Source organism: Brassica oleracea, chromosome C3 (assembly GCF_000695525.1).
Source record: "Brassica oleracea var. oleracea cultivar TO1000 chromosome C3, BOL, whole genome shotgun sequence".
Classification (NCBI taxonomy): domain Eukaryota; kingdom Viridiplantae; phylum Streptophyta; class Magnoliopsida; order Brassicales; family Brassicaceae; genus Brassica; species Brassica oleracea.
The window spans coordinates 18,448,817-18,465,511 of NC_027750.1; the positions used below are offsets into that span (position 1 = coordinate 18,448,817).

General features: G+C 36.1%; 6 protein-coding genes across 6 annotated transcripts; 3 read left to right on the plus strand and 3 right to left on the minus strand.

Moving 5' to 3' along the window:
* Window positions 1–187: 187 nt before the first annotated feature.
* On the minus strand, window positions 188–916 carry LOC106330029. The gene has a single exon (XM_013768596.1). It carries the CDS (start codon window positions 914–916, stop codon window positions 188–190), a length of 729 nt encoding a protein of 242 aa, XP_013624050.1.
* Window positions 917–1,506: 590 nt separating this feature from the next.
* On the plus strand, window positions 1,507–2,695 carry LOC106329042 (probable VAMP-like protein At1g33475). Its single transcript, XM_013767611.1, has one exon. It carries the CDS (start codon window positions 1,798–1,800, stop codon window positions 2,569–2,571), a length of 774 nt encoding a protein of 257 aa, XP_013623065.1. The 5' UTR covers window positions 1,507–1,797; the 3' UTR covers window positions 2,572–2,695.
* Window positions 2,696–4,167: 1,472 nt separating this feature from the next.
* LOC106328172 (light-mediated development protein DET1) lies at window positions 4,168–6,866 on the plus strand. Its single transcript, XM_013766557.1, has 10 exons — window positions 4,168–4,323; window positions 4,393–5,046; window positions 5,124–5,303; window positions 5,467–5,535; window positions 5,638–5,694; window positions 5,802–5,882; window positions 5,961–6,122; window positions 6,208–6,303; window positions 6,386–6,485; window positions 6,572–6,866. The coding sequence occupies exons 1-10, from the start codon at window positions 4,252–4,254 to the stop codon at window positions 6,709–6,711; spliced, it is 1,611 nt and encodes a 536-aa protein (XP_013622011.1). The 5' UTR covers window positions 4,168–4,251; the 3' UTR covers window positions 6,712–6,866.
* Window positions 6,867–7,603: 737 nt separating this feature from the next.
* LOC106332165 (22.0 kDa heat shock protein) lies at window positions 7,604–8,463 on the plus strand. Its single transcript, XM_013770632.1, has one exon. It carries the CDS (start codon window positions 7,699–7,701, stop codon window positions 8,290–8,292), a length of 594 nt encoding a protein of 197 aa, XP_013626086.1. The 5' UTR covers window positions 7,604–7,698; the 3' UTR covers window positions 8,293–8,463.
* A 314-nt stretch (window positions 8,464–8,777) lies between these two features.
* LOC106333191 (probable fructokinase-5) lies at window positions 8,778–10,340 on the minus strand. The gene is made up of 5 exons (XM_013771669.1): window positions 10,153–10,340; window positions 9,514–9,924; window positions 9,307–9,441; window positions 9,108–9,224; window positions 8,778–9,024 (listed from the first exon to the last, which is right to left on the minus strand). The coding sequence occupies exons 1-5, from the start codon at window positions 10,324–10,326 to the stop codon at window positions 8,899–8,901; spliced, it is 963 nt and encodes a 320-aa protein (XP_013627123.1). The 5' UTR covers window positions 10,327–10,340; the 3' UTR covers window positions 8,778–8,898.
* A 579-nt stretch (window positions 10,341–10,919) lies between these two features.
* On the minus strand, window positions 10,920–11,738 carry LOC106331906. The gene is made up of 2 exons (XM_013770343.1): window positions 11,407–11,738; window positions 10,920–11,281 (listed from the first exon to the last, which is right to left on the minus strand). Exons 1-2 carry the CDS (start codon window positions 11,604–11,606, stop codon window positions 11,065–11,067), a joined length of 417 nt encoding a protein of 138 aa, XP_013625797.1. The 5' UTR covers window positions 11,607–11,738; the 3' UTR covers window positions 10,920–11,064.
* Between the last annotated feature and the right edge of the window lie 4,957 nt (window positions 11,739–16,695).

The window sequence follows — 16,695 nt, forward strand, 5'->3', positions numbered from 1 at the left end:
AGATCGAAGAATAGAAACTTCTATTTACAAATCATCTAGTTCCAAACCATATTCTAAGGCCCTCCTCCATCTTGTAATCACCTTGGCGCCTTATGGTTGAGAGTCTATTTCTCACAGTCTTATCAATTATTTTCACCAGCAGATTAGATGGATGTTGCTTCTCTCCATGCCTTCTCCTATTTCTTTCCTACCACAGTGTATGACCAGCAGCTTGAAAGGTGTATCTCAGCAAGAATAGTCGTACTCTCTCCATTCTACTATCAAGTGTGAGGTTGACAATTTCTTCCCAGTTTTCTGTATAACTCGACTGAAGTAACCCTATTACCAGCTTCCTCCAGACTTGACTTGAGTATGAACAAGAGAAGAACAAGTGATTTCGCGTCTCCATAGACTGTTGACAAATGATACAAGTAGGATCAATGTTTTGATTCCACTTGAGCATCCTGTCACAAGCTGATAGTCTGTTTCTCATTGTTGTCCATGTATGAAAAGTGTACTTAGGAGTAGCATGCTTGAACCAGACGCCATTACTCCATCTTTGAGTTACATATATTGTCCTGATTTGAAGCCAAGTATTCTTAGTAGAAAATGCCATTTTATACATCTCTTCCTTACTTCTCCATAGGGCTATATCCTCCATCTGATAATTCTCATTTCTCAGCCTCTCTATTTCATCTTCAATATGGTTCAGAATAGCTAGGCGGTGACATCTTCTTCTGCGATTGGAGATAGCCTCAGCAACTGTTGCATTCTCAGATATACCCAAGTCAATTTTGCCTCTAGCTCCCAACACATCAATTAATCTTCCCATTTTACTCCAATGGTCATTCCATAAAGAAGTAGCCTCTCCATTCTTGACATCTACTCGGTGAAAACCCTTAGCAACTGCCCTTGCTTTAAGGATTTTCTTCCACATCCAAGATCCTTTCTCTTATGGACCAAAATGAACCTTTACGGATCAGATAAATTTGAATCCATTTTATCCATAGTGATTTCTGTCCAGAAATAAGCCTCCATATAAGTTTTAGACAAGTTACTTCATTCAATTCTCTCAAAGATCGTATCCCCAAACCACTTTCAGACTTCTGTTTACATACTTCACTCCAAGCAACTTTAGCCTTTTTTGTACTCATTTCAGGCCCAGACCAAAGGAAAGCTGAAGCTGAGCATAAACTTTCAATTTCACCCAAGCATTGTTTTGGTAATCCGAAAGCAGACATTCAGAAGTTAGTAAGACTCATAATCACAGAGTTGATTAACTGAAGTCGGCCTGCGAACGATAAGAATCTCCCATTCCAATTGCACATTTTTGTTCTGATTTTCTCGATAAGGGGCAAAAGTAATTTAGGTAACAACAATTATCCACTATCCTTTCTCAAACTTGGCCAAGCGTATCTCTCAACATTAAACGCAGTTAAACTGGACAAATCCCAAACTATTATTCTTTGATTCTTTCTCTGTCTGTTTAGGTCATTTACGTTGTGGACCACGCACGTCCTCTTGATTGGTCCTCCGGTTCTGACTTTTTCCTTTTCCTTATTTCTTCGCGAAGACAAGACACATTCCAAAAGCTCGAGCCCCTTTTGTTTCTTTTCTCCACACACATGACCCCTAACCCTAGAGAGAGGGATGATAGATTTCATCCTCGATTTTGAATACATCGCCGAAGGATTCTGTTGGTACTTTCTCCTTCTCTTCGACTTCTTCTCCGACCTCTTCATCGCAATCTCCCTCTTCTTCTTTGCCCTAATCTCAGACCTCTCCTCTTTCCTCTTCTGTCTCAATTTGATTTCCTGAATGGGTTTAATCAAGAACACGGTTCACTACTGTTGCGTCTCCAGAGACAATCAGATTCTATACGCTTACAACGGAGGAGATCAGAGCAACGAGAGCCTCGCGGGTCTGTGTTTGGAAAAGACTCCGCCTTTTCACGCTTGGTACTTCGAATCCATAGGTAAGAGGAGGTTTGGGTTTCTAATTGGAGATGGGTTTGTGTATTTCGCCATCGTTGATGAGGCTTTAGGGAAAGTCAGCGTTCTCAAGTTTCTTGAGCATCTGAGAGACGAGTTCAAGAAAGCTGCGAGGAAGAACTGTAGAGGAAGCTTCACTGCGGCTATTGGTTCTATCAATGTTGATGATGTTGTTTCCAAACTCATAGCTTCGCTTGAGCGTGTTGCTGCTGAGACTGCTAACAACGAGCTGAAGACGAGTAATAGTAACCTCGCTGAACAGAGCGAAGGTGTGAGTTCTACTAAAGCTCCGCTTTTGGGGAGGTCAAGCAAGCAAGAGAAGAAGCGAGGGAAAGATCATGTCGTCTCGGTTAGAGGCGCTGAGCTTGACGAACACAGGAACTCTAATGATAGAGCCGATCGTTGCGAAGCTTCGTCTGCAGCAGAGACATCCTCGCAGAAGGAGTGTGTACCGAGAAGAGGACGTTCTGGTTCTCATAGCTTTGAATGGAAATGGCGGCGCCTTGTTCAGATTGTTCTTGCTATCGATGCTGCTATTTGCTTGACTCTGTTTTGTGTCTGGTTGGCTATTTGTGAGGGCATCAAGTGCACACGTTCGTGATTGGAAAATAAAGTCGAAGTTGAATAGATTCTTTTACAGTCTTGTTAAGTACTATTGTTGAATGTATGTATGTGAAGACTAAGGCTCAAGTTCTACTTATGGCTAATGTGAATGCTTTACTCAATGCTTTGTACAGTTTTGTACAGGTTCAACTATGTTATGGTAATGACCATCTTTATATGATTAAACTGTTGGAGTAACGAGCTCAATCATCTTCCAACTTGTACAGCCAGATTCAACTGACCAATTATAGCCATCTGCTAAGTTGTGATGTGTCAACGTGTAACAGATAGTTCACATCAAAATCGTGAATCTTGGCACGTTACTAATAGCAACTTCAATTGAATATAGAATCAAACGTATATTTCATTCTGTTTTGGTATATTGGTATTCAGTACTTGAAGGATAATAAGTATGGAAAGATACGATCATCATTGCATTCAACGATAAAGAGAGTTTATAATAAGATGAACCTTTTTCATGCTTATAGTTCCAATACTTACTATGATTCACGCCAAAATGGATACAAAGTGAATTAGAATGCATACCTTTAAGAGGCACATGTGTATCAAAGTAGTAATCGAAGTTATACCTTGAGGATTTAACAGAATAAGCTTCTCTGCACAAACCCACTGAACCAAAGGAAGACCATGAGTCTTCATGGCCAACAAGGCTGTGTCATTTGCAAACCAAACTACAATTAACATTAGCACCTCTGATTTTTCACAAGTTGTCAACATAAAGAAACAAACATATAGATCATGCCTACCTGAAGGAATGGCTATATGAATATATGAAGTACCATTTATATATCAGTTCTCATTAAGTCTGAAATAACCAAATATCTAAAAATACTACTCCCTCTGTTTCAAAATACTTGATGTTTTAGGTGAATACACGAGAATTAAGGCATACTCTTTTTTCTAAAAAGTAATATTAAAAATATAAAATAAAACTAATTCAGCCAATCATAAAAACAACTATAAAACATCATTGGGGACACAGTTTTCTGTAAAACTAAAACTAATATAAGATATCAAAACATCAAGTATTTTGAAACATTTTAAACTCTCCAAAACATCGTCTATTTTGAAAAGGAGAGAGTATTTAGCAACTGAATATTTTTATCCATAAAAACCAAATTACTTTAATATTTTTATATAAAATATTCAAAAACTAAATGAACTATCTAACATTTTAAAAGTCCCAAAAACTACAGGATCGGATCTCTTTTCCAAATTTCCTAAATTATTAAACCGAACTGAATCAAACCCAAACTTTTAACAGAAGCTTGATCTATGTTTTATCAACTGAATCAAACAGAAGCTGGCCTAAATTGTAGATACCCGAGCACTGCTTATATCCGAACGCTCAGACTTATGTCACAGTGACACACATCGAATGCTGATCAGTTGCATCTCCCTTGAGTACCTTTTGAGCTTTTGCTCCCGCATCAGAAAAAAGGTTAGGGTAAATACCATTGGGCAGCATACAACAATCAGCCCATTTTAAAGACCAATAGAAAGCCCATAATTGATCTTAGTAGATCGAGAAATATTAAAATAAAAAAAAAAAATCGTGAGAAGATATATTCCATCTCCCATCGTCTCCTCCAACACCGATTCACCAGTTACCAGTAAAACCACATAACTAAAAAGCTTTTCGTCGTCACTGCGTGGAATGTTCTCAAGCGGTAACGTCACGTGTAGGGTTTTCGAACGTCAGATTCGCTCATCTCCTCCCGGCGCTTCCGTCAGTCAAACCCTCTCTCTCTATCTCACTCTTTGAGTAATCTCACTTTTCTCTTAATCTCTTCTTCAGGTGAATCGAGCTAGAAAATTCTACGAGAACCTAGTCCCAAGCCACACACTCTACGATGTCGAGTGCCCCGATCACTGCTTCCGCAAATTCACCGAAGACGGACTCTTCCTCATCAGCTTCAGCCGCAACCACCAAGAGCTCGTCGTCTACCGCCCCTCGTGGCTCACTTACACCTCCGACTCCGACGACACGCTCCCTCCCCTCCCCCGCCGCGCCTCCCGCTTCGACAGCTTCTTCACCCAGCTCTACTCCGTCAACCTCGCCTCCGCTAACGAGCTCATCTGCAAAGACTTCTTCCTCTACTTCCCCTCCCGACGATTCGGCCTCTTCGCCACCTCCACCGCTCAGATCCACGACTCCGCTCCTTCCCCCGGCGCCGTTCCCGGCGTTCCTTCGATCGATAAGATCACCTTCGTGTTGCTTCGATTGGACGATGGTGTGGTGTTAGATGAGAGGGTTTTTCTTCACGATTTCGTTAATTTGGCTTATAACATGGGCGTTTTCATGTACGATGACCTTGTCGCGATTCTCTCGTTGCGGTATCAGAAGATTCATCTTCTTCAGATTAGGGATTCGGGTCATCTCGTTGATGCTCGTGCCATTGGCTACTTTTGTCGTGAAGACGATGAGCTTTTCCTCAATTCTAATTCTCAGGTTAAGCAAAAGTTACAGACAGTCTCCTTCTCACTTAAAAGAAATGGTACTTGAGATTGTTTAAGGTTTCTGTGTAGGCGATGATGATGACCACGACTCAAGATAAGAATAAGCAGCAGGACAGGGAAGATGATGGGGAGAATGGGTTGCGCCATACCCAACCAAATGCTGATAATTCGTTTCTTAGTGGCATCAAGCAACGGCTACTTTCCTTCATCTTCAGAGAGATTTGGAATGAAGAACCGGATAACACGATGGTTTGTTTGCTCTTGATTTGTTCCAAGACTGTTTTACTTTGGTAGACTAGATAACGGAGGGTTAAGGTTCTTAGGGACTTAGTTGATGTACCATTATCTACCTTTATCAGTCAACTGCATGTTGGATTGAACTGATCGAAGAGACACGTTTTGATTTTGGCAGAGAGTTCAAAGCCTGAAGAAGAAGTTCTATTTCCATTTCCAGGATTATGTGGACTTGATTATCTGGAAGGTAATTTATGTGTTCATGCTACGTACGTATTGGAGTTTGTTTCAAGCGTTTACCATTTGACGAAGAAAAGCGACTAACTTTGTGGCTGTTCTTGATGCTCAGGTTCAGTTCTTGGATCGACATCACCTCTTGATCAAATTTGGCAGTGTAGATGGTGGGGTGAGCTCTCTGTAATACAGATTTTATGTTGAATTGAACTGATATTGACCGTTTTAAGAGTTGACAATTCGACTGAATAGATTTGTGGTGTTGATGGATAATCTCAGGTGGGAAGAAATGCTGATCATCTTCCAGCTTTCTTCGCGGTCTATAATATGGAAACAACTGACATTGTAGCATTCTATCAGGTAAATGGATGTGATTTTGTAATTTGTGGAAAATTGCTATTACTTATAAATTGACTTAGGACATTGATCTATATGCAGAACTCAGCAGAAGATCTTTACCAGCTATTTGAGCAGTTCAGTGATCACTTTACAGTATCAAGTAGTTCGCCCTTCATGAACTTTGTAACCTCGCATTCTAATAGTGTCCACGCTCTTGAACAACTAAAGTACTTGAAGAACAAATCAAACAGTTTTTCTCAGGTTAGTACATCTTTTGTAGCATCTCCGTTTGTAAGTAATTTATCTCGACCAATGAGAGTTGAATCTGATCAAATGTTATACACAGTTTGTGAAGAAGATGTTGGTCTCATTGCCTTTCAGTTGTCAGTCACAGAGTCCTTCCCCATACTTCGACCAATCTCTCTTCCGGTTTGATGAAAAGGTAACCAAATAAACCTTTACTCTTTTTCAATATCAAAATTGGAATCATAGCCGGTTAACTTAATTTTCGGATTTTGTTACAGTTAATTTCCGCAGCAGATAGGCATAGGCAATCCTCGGACAACCCAATCAAGTTTATATCTCGAAGGAAACCGGAAACGTTGAAATTCAAGATAAAACCAGGTTAGTTTAGTTGTTTAGATATTGAGATAACTTTAACCGAACCAAACACAAACATGATCGTAACTGTTGTCTATGAAATGGGACAGGACCAGAGTGTGGAAGTGCAGATGGTCGGAGCAAAAAGATATGTTCATTCCTCTTCCATCCACATTTACCACTTGCCATTTCTATTCAACAAACACTTTTCATGCCTCCTTCTGTGGTCAATATCCATTTTAGGCGATGATACTCTTTTTGTTTCCATCATGTTGTGTAATCTATTGTTTGTAAAAGAAAAAGAAAAAAAAATCTGAAAACACATGTTTGTATCTAATCAAATAAAAGAAGAAGAAACATATATAGATTGTTACGATGGAATAATAAATAATTGGAATTTTGACCGATATTTGTAATAATTAAATATTTTTTTATGGTTATTTGGGTTGATTTCTGGTTCGGGATGAGCATGAAACTCACGTCAAACCAAAAACACATAGACCTCTTGAATTCATATTTCAGCAATTTATAATGCAAGTGATCAGCTTAGACTAACTTTGTGGGTGGAATTTAAATCAGTAATGTTCTGCTACCAAAACCCCCGTGACAAGATTTTTCGGTAGCTTGCGTACTACTTGCTTACATTTGACACATAAATTGACAGACAAAACAACGAGTTTCTCTTAGTACACGACCATGGCTATCCAAAAATAATGAGAGGACCACATTATGCAAAACAAGTATTTTGGGATACAGTTAATAGCCATAGGCAATCACATGAAGTGTGTTATATCAGAAGCTCACTCTCCCTATCACTTTCCCATGCATCAGCCAAAGCTCTAAGACATCAACATTCTTTTATATCTGGATTGATCAAAAACATTAATATAAATGGGCCGCTTAAAAATAGGCCTGCGTAGAAACTGTTGTTATGGGCCAGTCCAATTTTCTTTCCATAGTTGTTAGTTGTTAAATGAAGTGTCTGGAAAATGAGAGAAGACCCTCGAAGACACAGCAACGTGTAATACCATAATTTAGTGACGAAGTCGAGAAAGCTAGAACAATCCAAATTTTTCTACCAAAAGATCTTTCAAGAACCTACTGCACTCTTCATAAAATGTGTATATATACAGCAGCAGTGAGTTGAGGATCACCATCATAGAGACAAACAAGCAATTAATCTAAAGTGAACTTAAAGAAAGCTTACCACTTTGGTTTCAACCTTTTACAAACCACGATGAAGCACTTGCCATACTTCCCTCTGTTAAGCCTCTTAGTAGGAGCTCTGATACTTGGAAACATCAAACCAAGTGAAGGGTCTCTGTCTTCTCCAGTAGACACTCCAGGAAGCTTGCTATCCGATCTCTGGCTAGACAGGTTTCCTGATCCGTTCAAGATCTTGGAGAGAATCCCACTAGGACTCGAGAGGGACCAGAGTGTGGCTCTGTCTCCAGCGAGAGTTGACTGGAAAGAGACAGCAGAAGGACATGAGATCATGCTGGATGTGCCCGGTCTGAAAAAGGATGAAGTGAAGATAGAGGTGGAGGAGAATCGAGTCCTCTCAGTCAGTGGAGAGAGGAAAAGAGAGGAAGAGAAGAAAGGAGATCAGTGGCACAGAGTTGAGAGATCGTATGGAAAGTTTTGGAGACAGTTCAAGCTACCTGATAATGTTGATATGGAATCTGTCAAGGCCAAGCTTGAGAATGGTGTGCTCACTATTAACCTTACAAAGCTTGCTCCTGAAAAGGTCAAGGGTCCTAGAGTTGTTAACATTGCAGCTGAAGAAGACCAAACTGCAAAGATCAGCTCCTCTGAATCCAAAGAGCTGTGATTGAATAATCTATCTATCTTCTACCTTTGAGTGTGAAGAGTTCTACAAAATCCAATAACTTGAGTTTCGTATCGTGTGAGATAAATGGGATGTAATCTTGCAACAGATGTACCAAAAGCTTTGTAAGCTCTTTTTATATATGCAATAAAATATTCAAGTTTTTTTAAAAAATATCCAAGTTTTTTAGTATTCCAAAATTGTTCTGCCACCTGCCTCATCCCAATGACAACACTCCAAATATTTAAACTACAACAAAATTACTAAAATAATCTTGCAAAAGAACAGCATGAGAACAGTGATCTAAAATCAATGGAGTGTAGAGTCACTTGATCATTTGTTAAAGAACAGGACTCATAAAATATGAAGCATTAGATCAATGTTTTACAATAAAACCTGTGCTTCAGATTCAGAAACTGAATCACAACATACAAAAAGAACAGTATCCATTTATCAATTCACTACTAGAATCAATTTAGGCAGGCAAATTAACACTAACTTATTCAGATAACTGAGAAAAAAAAGCAGACTAGAGTCAATACAAAATTGAAGAAAAAAGAAGAAGCATGAGTACCATTTGAGAAACAACAAAAAGTAAAATTATTTGGACTAGGATTTCATGAGCTGCTGAGCATCAGATGGAGTTGGAAGTGCTGGAATAGCTCCTTTCTGAGTTGTACACACAGCTCCACATGCATTTGCAAATGCTAGAGCCTCCTTTAGCTTCCCTTCATCCTGTAACATTTATCACACAGACACCAAAACTCAATCCATATGCCTAATCAAAGACCTGAAAAATGTTCCGAGGTATTACTTACATCGAGTATGGAGCCATCTTTCCCCAAAGAGACAAGAAATGCACCAACAAAAGAATCACCAGCTCCAGTTGTATCAACTGTTTTCACAGAGTATCCAGGCACTCTCCCTTTGAATTTCTGCATATTTGAAAACCGAAAAAACTCTATTCAGATCACCAAAAAGGCATTATGGTGTCTCATTTGATTCCTTTTTTTTAACCTTTGTGTAGTATCTGCAACCTTTTTCTCCATCAGTTACAATAAGCAGCTTGAGCTTGTCATGCATTAGAGACAAAACAACATCATCCTTCTCTGCATCTCCCCTAGTGAGGAATGTTACCTCATCATCGCTTACCTACACACGTGATTATTCGATACTAAGATCATTTCAAACAAGAATTATCATGAATACACAAACACAAGGTACCTTGATAATATCAGCCTCATTCCAGATGCTTTTGATGCCTTCTATGGCAGCCTCAGTGGAAGACCAAAGAGGCAACCGAACATTAGGGTCGTAAGAGAGTAGAACTCCTGCGTCCTTGGCGGTTTTCATAGCAGCCATGTGAGCCGCTCTACATGGCTCAGAGATCAAGCTAATGGAACCGTAGTGGAAAATCTTGGCTTTCTTGATGAGATCCTTGTTGAGTTCAGATTCTTTCAAAAGCATATCCGCACTTGGGTTCCTGTAAAACATGAACTCTCTCTCGCCGTTCTTCTTTAGTGTCACAAAGGCCAAAGCAGTCCTTGCATGGGTGTCAAAGCAAACTCCTTCGCTGTTCACACCGTTCTTCTTCAATATGTTGACAAGCATGTGTCCAAACTCATCATCACCAAACTGAAAAATATCAAGATCGGACAAGCAAAGATTATTCTAATAACACGTAAGTAAATATACATATGCATGGCCGGTTCTGGACAAAGCCTAACTAAACATTGGCCTTTGACTCTCAAAATTTTAGAAAAAAATTATAAAGACATAAACCCCCAGTAAAATAAATATTTTATTGAAATTTTATTAACTTGCCTACATCCAAAAAAATCTCAGGGCCAGTCCTTTACAAACCTTGCCAATGAAAGCGGATTTGCCACCGAGCTTGGAGATGGCACATGCAACATTAGCCGGAGCACCACCAGGGGCTTTAAGAAAACCGGTGGACTCAGCCAAGGAAACACCAGAAGTGTCAGGGACAAAGTCGATAAGCATTTCGCCAAAGGAAACAATCAGTGGAGTAGCCATCTTTTGATGAAATGTTAAACACACAAAAACAAAAGAAGCCTCTCTTTATTAAGCTGGAGAATGCACAACAGAAGGCATGTAAAGTGGGGATAAGGATTAACGAAGTCCCTAAAATCCAGTTAAACTCAGTCCATTCTTTGACTGTTAAAAATACCATCCATATTGTATAGCATTTTATTATTTATTGTGTGTGATTGATCTTGATTCTTATTAAATGACCGGAGGATGCGTAGGCTCAAACATCTGCAACTTATAAAACTTGCATAAATACATCTACAGTTTTTTATTTAAAAATTCTATAAATACTTCACTTCTAAGACAAAAAACGTTATTCTACAAGTATTGTTTAATTCAAATACTTTCTTGATAGATAATTCTATAGTTTATTCAATTACTCATACGTGTACCAAAGATTTAGGAGTCTGGAAGGTCCTACCTAGCCTAGTGTTTAGCTTTGCAAAGTAAATGAGATACGTTTGTGACCTGTGGAAGTGTTCTTCAGTTCTGCCATGTAATGCTCTGATGTTTTTAATTGAAAATGGAAACAACTTCCTAAATGATTTCCCGGTTTGCTTTCCGGTTCAGATGGGTAATAAATATAAAGATCAAGCTTTTCAGAACAAGAAGGAGATAAAACACAATCTTCATCTACATTGCAACGCCATAGATAAAGCTAGATCCAAACTAGAAACCAGACATACAACAAACTCACACGAATATGGCACAAGTTATCTTTAACTAATCCTCTAAGCTATAACGTTTCTTGACAGCTTCAGTAATCTCCCAAACAACTTTCATATCTTTAGGGAAAACAACTACATTTCCTTTCCCTATCTCAAAGACATCTTCTTCTCTGTCGTATCCGTCTACATTCACTTTGATCTTCCCTTCCACGAAATACATTGTCTCTGTCTTCTTAAACGTCCATGGAAACTTGCTTGGACCACCTTCCCACCTGCTCAGTTCACCAACAATAAAAATTAAAAGAGAATCTTCATTGGTTCTTTTGTGAGTAACTTAAACATAAAGTTTCTGTCTTTCAGACATAACTAATCAGAAGGGTTAAAGAAAGGAACCGACTTGGGCCAAGAGGAGACGCCTAGTTGAGCAAGTTTGGAATCGGAAGGTTGTCGCAGGATCTTGACTCCGTGAATTTCAATGGGATTTGAATCGGAGGGAGATACGATTGCTTCTTTAGGGTTTAGCTTAGTGGTGATGATGGAAACGCAAACGCAGACAATCACCAGGAGCAGAGACAAAGTGAGAAAATGATTGCCCATTGGATTCCTTCACAATCTCTGTTGATTGAAAGAGAACCCGAAGTTTACAGCCTACTTCAGCTATGTTTCTCTCCGTTTTTCTCTTTTGCTCAACAGGCGATGTTCTCTAGCAGCATCTCTCTTTATTTTAGAGGAGGGACCTACGTAAAATAAAGGGATAAACAGGTGGTTCTTCGACAGTGGTCCTTTGTATATTTTCTTTAAATTTTAGTTATATTATATTTTAGTCCTCGATAGTACAAAAACTAAAATATAATCATTAAACTTTCAAAAATCAATAAAACATATTATTTAATAGGTATTAAAATAAAATATTTTTGAAAAAATATAATAATATGTAGTCAAATATAACTATAAATAGTATAAAAAAATATTAATAATGTATTTTTAATTGAAATAGTTTTAAAATACTATAATGATAAGTATTAAAATATGATATATAAAAAGTTATCATGCAAATGTGAGACATATATAATTGTAAGGACCAAAATGAATAGTGAATAATGTTTAAAGAGTCTGAATAGTGACTCTTTATATTTGGAGGTGTACTGTTCACTCTTTTAAAAAATAAAGGGATAAAGAACTGTTAGAACGCAAAACTCTTTAAAAAATAAAGGGATAAAATGCTGTCGGAGATGCTAAGGTTGGTAACTCTACCAATTTGTGTTTTGTTTTCTCGTGAAAAGCGCCATTCTTTTTTGTGCAAACAATTTCATTAAAAATTAAAGGTAGTTACACTCCATCAAGGAGAAATTGTTCCAGAAACCGATAGCATAGAAGTTAAGAGACAACCACATTGAAACTACAACATAGAAAAGAATGCAACTTGACATGATCAGAGGAAACACACAGCAGTGTAGCAATTCATGTGAAATAAAAAGGGAGGCAAGGTCACGAGCATCTAAGAACACGTTCAGAGATCTATAACCACTGCCTGAAGCTGTAGACAAAATACAAGCAGCCACCACATCTTCAACTAAAGAAATCCAGTTCTCGAGACTTCAATCTAGAGATTTGGAGGAGAGCAAATTCGGAATCAGCTTTCTTTAACCCTAGAACCATTGAATGGTTCGCAAGGCTAAAGCCTGTGAGCTTTTCAAGATTCGCTCCATTAAGGAGGAGAGTAGTACCGGTTTGAACACCGGACACGTTTCACCTCTCAAATAGAGGGAATGTTTGAGCGCAACCTTCCTAATCTTAGATTCGTACTAGAGTACTTTCTTCAGCATGTCTAAGGATACTTTGTCACTAATACCATTGAATCTTGACACTACAACTTTGAATCTTATAATGAAGCTATGTAGAGACTTGGTTGGCACTTGTGCTTAGTCACATAGATCGATATCAGACGCTTCCCTATCCATGAACATGGAGGATTGTTTGAGAACTCTGAGGAAAGTTGTCGAAATCTGTAGATGGAATTTTGTTTTAGACGAGCGTTGCTTCTTGGAGATTTTTGACGATAAGGAGACAATGGCCAGCATTTTTCGTGTTCTTTTTTTTATCTGCCCCCCCATCACGACTCAGAAGGATTCCAAATGCGCATTGGGATCTTTTCTGCTATTGTAGGATGAAACCTTGATTTTCCCAAGGTCCGAGAAAGATGGGCGCTAAAAATACGTTAAGAGAAAAGTAAATTGAAAAACAAGTTGACTCAAATTCCGAACTGAAGGAAGGTTCCATAGACAGAACCATACAATAGATTCGTCTGGAAGCGAGTTTACAACGGAATTGAATAAGCAGAGGCAATGATCTCTCTAAGTTCTCTAGACTAACCACCTAAGCTAAAAATATCCCTTTGTGAGTCGCATCTCGTAAGTAATTTTTTGGCCTTGTTCTCTTGTCTCCACAATTTTTTATTTATTTCTCTCTAAGTCAGCCAACTTCCTAATTTAATTTTATTTAATGAATATATACTTTTGATATTATTATAAATGTTTTAAGTATATAATTTTAATTTTAGTATTATATATTGTGAATATAGACCTATTATTTTAGTAAATTGTATACATAGTAGCATCTATCATATTATTTTAGTAAATTTTATTGATATAATATTTTTTGGATGTTATGATATTAAGTTTTCTTTTTTTCTTTTTATTAAATTAAGACTTCAAAATATTAGATTACTTTAACTTTTACAACATAGTTTGTTTTTTTTCGTGTTACATTTCAAGAAGTTTTTCTATACTATCTATAATTTTATCTTTTGAAAAATTTGAAAAATTATCATTTTAAGTTTGAATATTTAGTTTATAAAATTTTGTATTTTGTAAAAATTGTTTGGAAAATTACACAACTATATTTGAGGTGGAAGATTATATGATTTTCAAAAAAATTTGTTACTAAATTAATGCATTATTTTATATAAATAATTTTATTTTGGTAAGATTTTTTATATATTTTTCAGCATATTTTTTATAATTAATATAAATTTGAAATTTATAATTAAAATTAAAATTTGATTTGTCATTAATATTTAAATGAATTATTAAAATTTCATAGTTTTCTAATAACATATTTTAAATAGTATATGAACTAAAGGGTAGTTATAAACTATTATATTTTTGTATATAAAATATTTTAAACAATATATTGTTGAGAGTATCAAAATAAATAAAAAGATAATATGTAGATATAAAATTTTAACCTATGTTAATAAATTTATGTTGATAAATTTATTTTTGTAAAATAATAATAATAAAATTTACGAATTTTAACACATTTTAATGATGAGTGATAATTTATTTAAATGAAAGTATTTTAAAAATAGAATAGATCAATTTACCCATATTTAATTTATATAGCACTTCTATTTTAATATAATACAAAATATATTTAAAAATATAAAAATAGTATAGAATTTTATTTTCTTGTTTTATAATAAAATTTTGATTATTGATTTATAATATTATATTACTATTTACGAAATTAATTAAGTGTTATTTTATAAAATGATTTAAAATGTTAGTAGGATTTTGTTAGGTTCTTTCTCAACAGAATTTGTTATAGTTAAAAAAAAAAATTCAAATTTATAGTTTTTTTCTTTTTGGTAAAAATTAAAATTTATAGTTGGTTTATTATTAATGTAAATAATCAAATATGTCATATTAAGTAATTTTTTAAATTGTTCTAGTATGACTTGTTAAAGATAGATAAAAAATAAGACTTTTTTTAATAGATTAGATTCTTCTCGGATTCTTCCTTATTCCATGATTCGCGTTTATCCTCTTTGGAAGTTTTATTTTCTTGTTTTATTCCATATTCCTTTCCAAGTAAAGAGAGCATAACTTCTTAGGGCCTCTTTGTGATTTAAGTCGTTGTGAACTGTTTTATATTTTAGGCCGTGGCGGGCCATTTTATGATTTTCTCGCTTATCTTGTTACTTTGTATCGAGTTGTGTTTTTTGAGCTGTTGGTTTATAAAATGACTAGTGGTATGTTTTATTCTTAAAAAGTTATAATTTATATATGGTCATAGTAAATATTTTTTTTTCAAATGAAGATGAAAATATATTAAAAGAGAATGATATTTTTTTTATCTATTTGTAGTGGTTATCGAATATGTTTTATGGTTTAAGTAGTAAAATATATGTTTTCTTTAAACAACATGCATATACTGTTAAGTACCATATGGACAATATATAAAAGGAACAACAATTGAAATTTTATTTTAGAGAATAATCTGAATTTAAAGGTGTGTAACCAAACATAATTCAGTTGTATATGTGTTATTTGATTCTTGGTGAGAAACTAATTCTGGCGATAGAGCACATCAGAGAATGAGAAAAAACATTTATATTTTTTGTTTAAAAATTAAAACAAAAATCGAAAATAGTATGCAAATGAAACGGAAAATTGGAACATAAGAAACCTCTTATAAATTGTAATAATGCTGATTTATAGATAACTTTTCCTACATATGGAACAACTTATGTTTGTACGAAGCCATTGGTCAATGCAGCGGCAATGGAAAGTATGACAGCAAGTAAGAAAGCATAGACAGGTTCCATTGTTGAAATTTCCGAAGCATACCGGGTATCGTTTTTTTCTTCTTTAATTGGAGGCCTATTAGTTCTCTCAAGACTGGTGATGATAAGGTCGGTTCTCTCAAAACTGGTGATGATAAGGTTGACGTCAAGTCTTATAGTTTTGGTTGTAGTCTGTGATGGGAAGAATAACTTGAAGATCATCAGTTATGTTATTGTCATCTATTGTCATCGGCTGTTTATAAATTCATTATGTATTGGGTCGTCTCTTGAATAAGCAGTTGAGTCGAGATGTTATATTTCATGGTATGTTAATATAAATTTCATACCTTTTTTAGAGTCTTTAAAATTATCTTGATTGTCGATGATAAATGGTAGCTGAAAATCAGTGATAAATTGGTCCAGGATTCTTATGTTTTTATCTTCATCAATTTTAAACGAACTTTTAGCTTGGTTTTATGGCTTCACTAAAATTTTGGAAAAGCATAGTAATAAGATGTGATTCTTTTTTTATAAACTATAATCGGGGTAAGTGCATTGCTCTCGCAAAAACAAAATAGTTACAGAACTAAAATCATGAATCTTGGGAATACGACATGTAACTTCTCCTTACCTAGTACTATGCTTTGTATAAATTTAACTTAGTTTTGGCTCTATAGTAAAATATCGGATATATCTTTATTGACATAGATAACAAAACAGAACTTGCATAAGTCATGCATCTATTGGGAATTTGAGAGGTACCGTGTAGTCAGAAAATGGCTTACAATAGAAGTCTAAGGGCTTATGCATTCCGTTTCTGCTCTTGGCAGCACCCGTAAATCCCACTGTACAACAAAGACCTGTGAAAATTTACGACCAAACTTCCAATGTACCTTAGCGAGTAAGATTTCCCACTTGGACCAGGGTCCTTGAGATCATCAATGTACTTCCTCCAGACTCTCGTACCACATCTTTCCTTCGTTGAAAGAGTATATTTTCCTGATTTTGGGGATCTAGATGTTCTCTTGCGTGAGGACAAACTCGCCGTACATTGCAGACGTCTTTCCCTAGAATAAGAACAAAGATGACTGAGCTCGAGTACATACAGTAGCCGGCTGC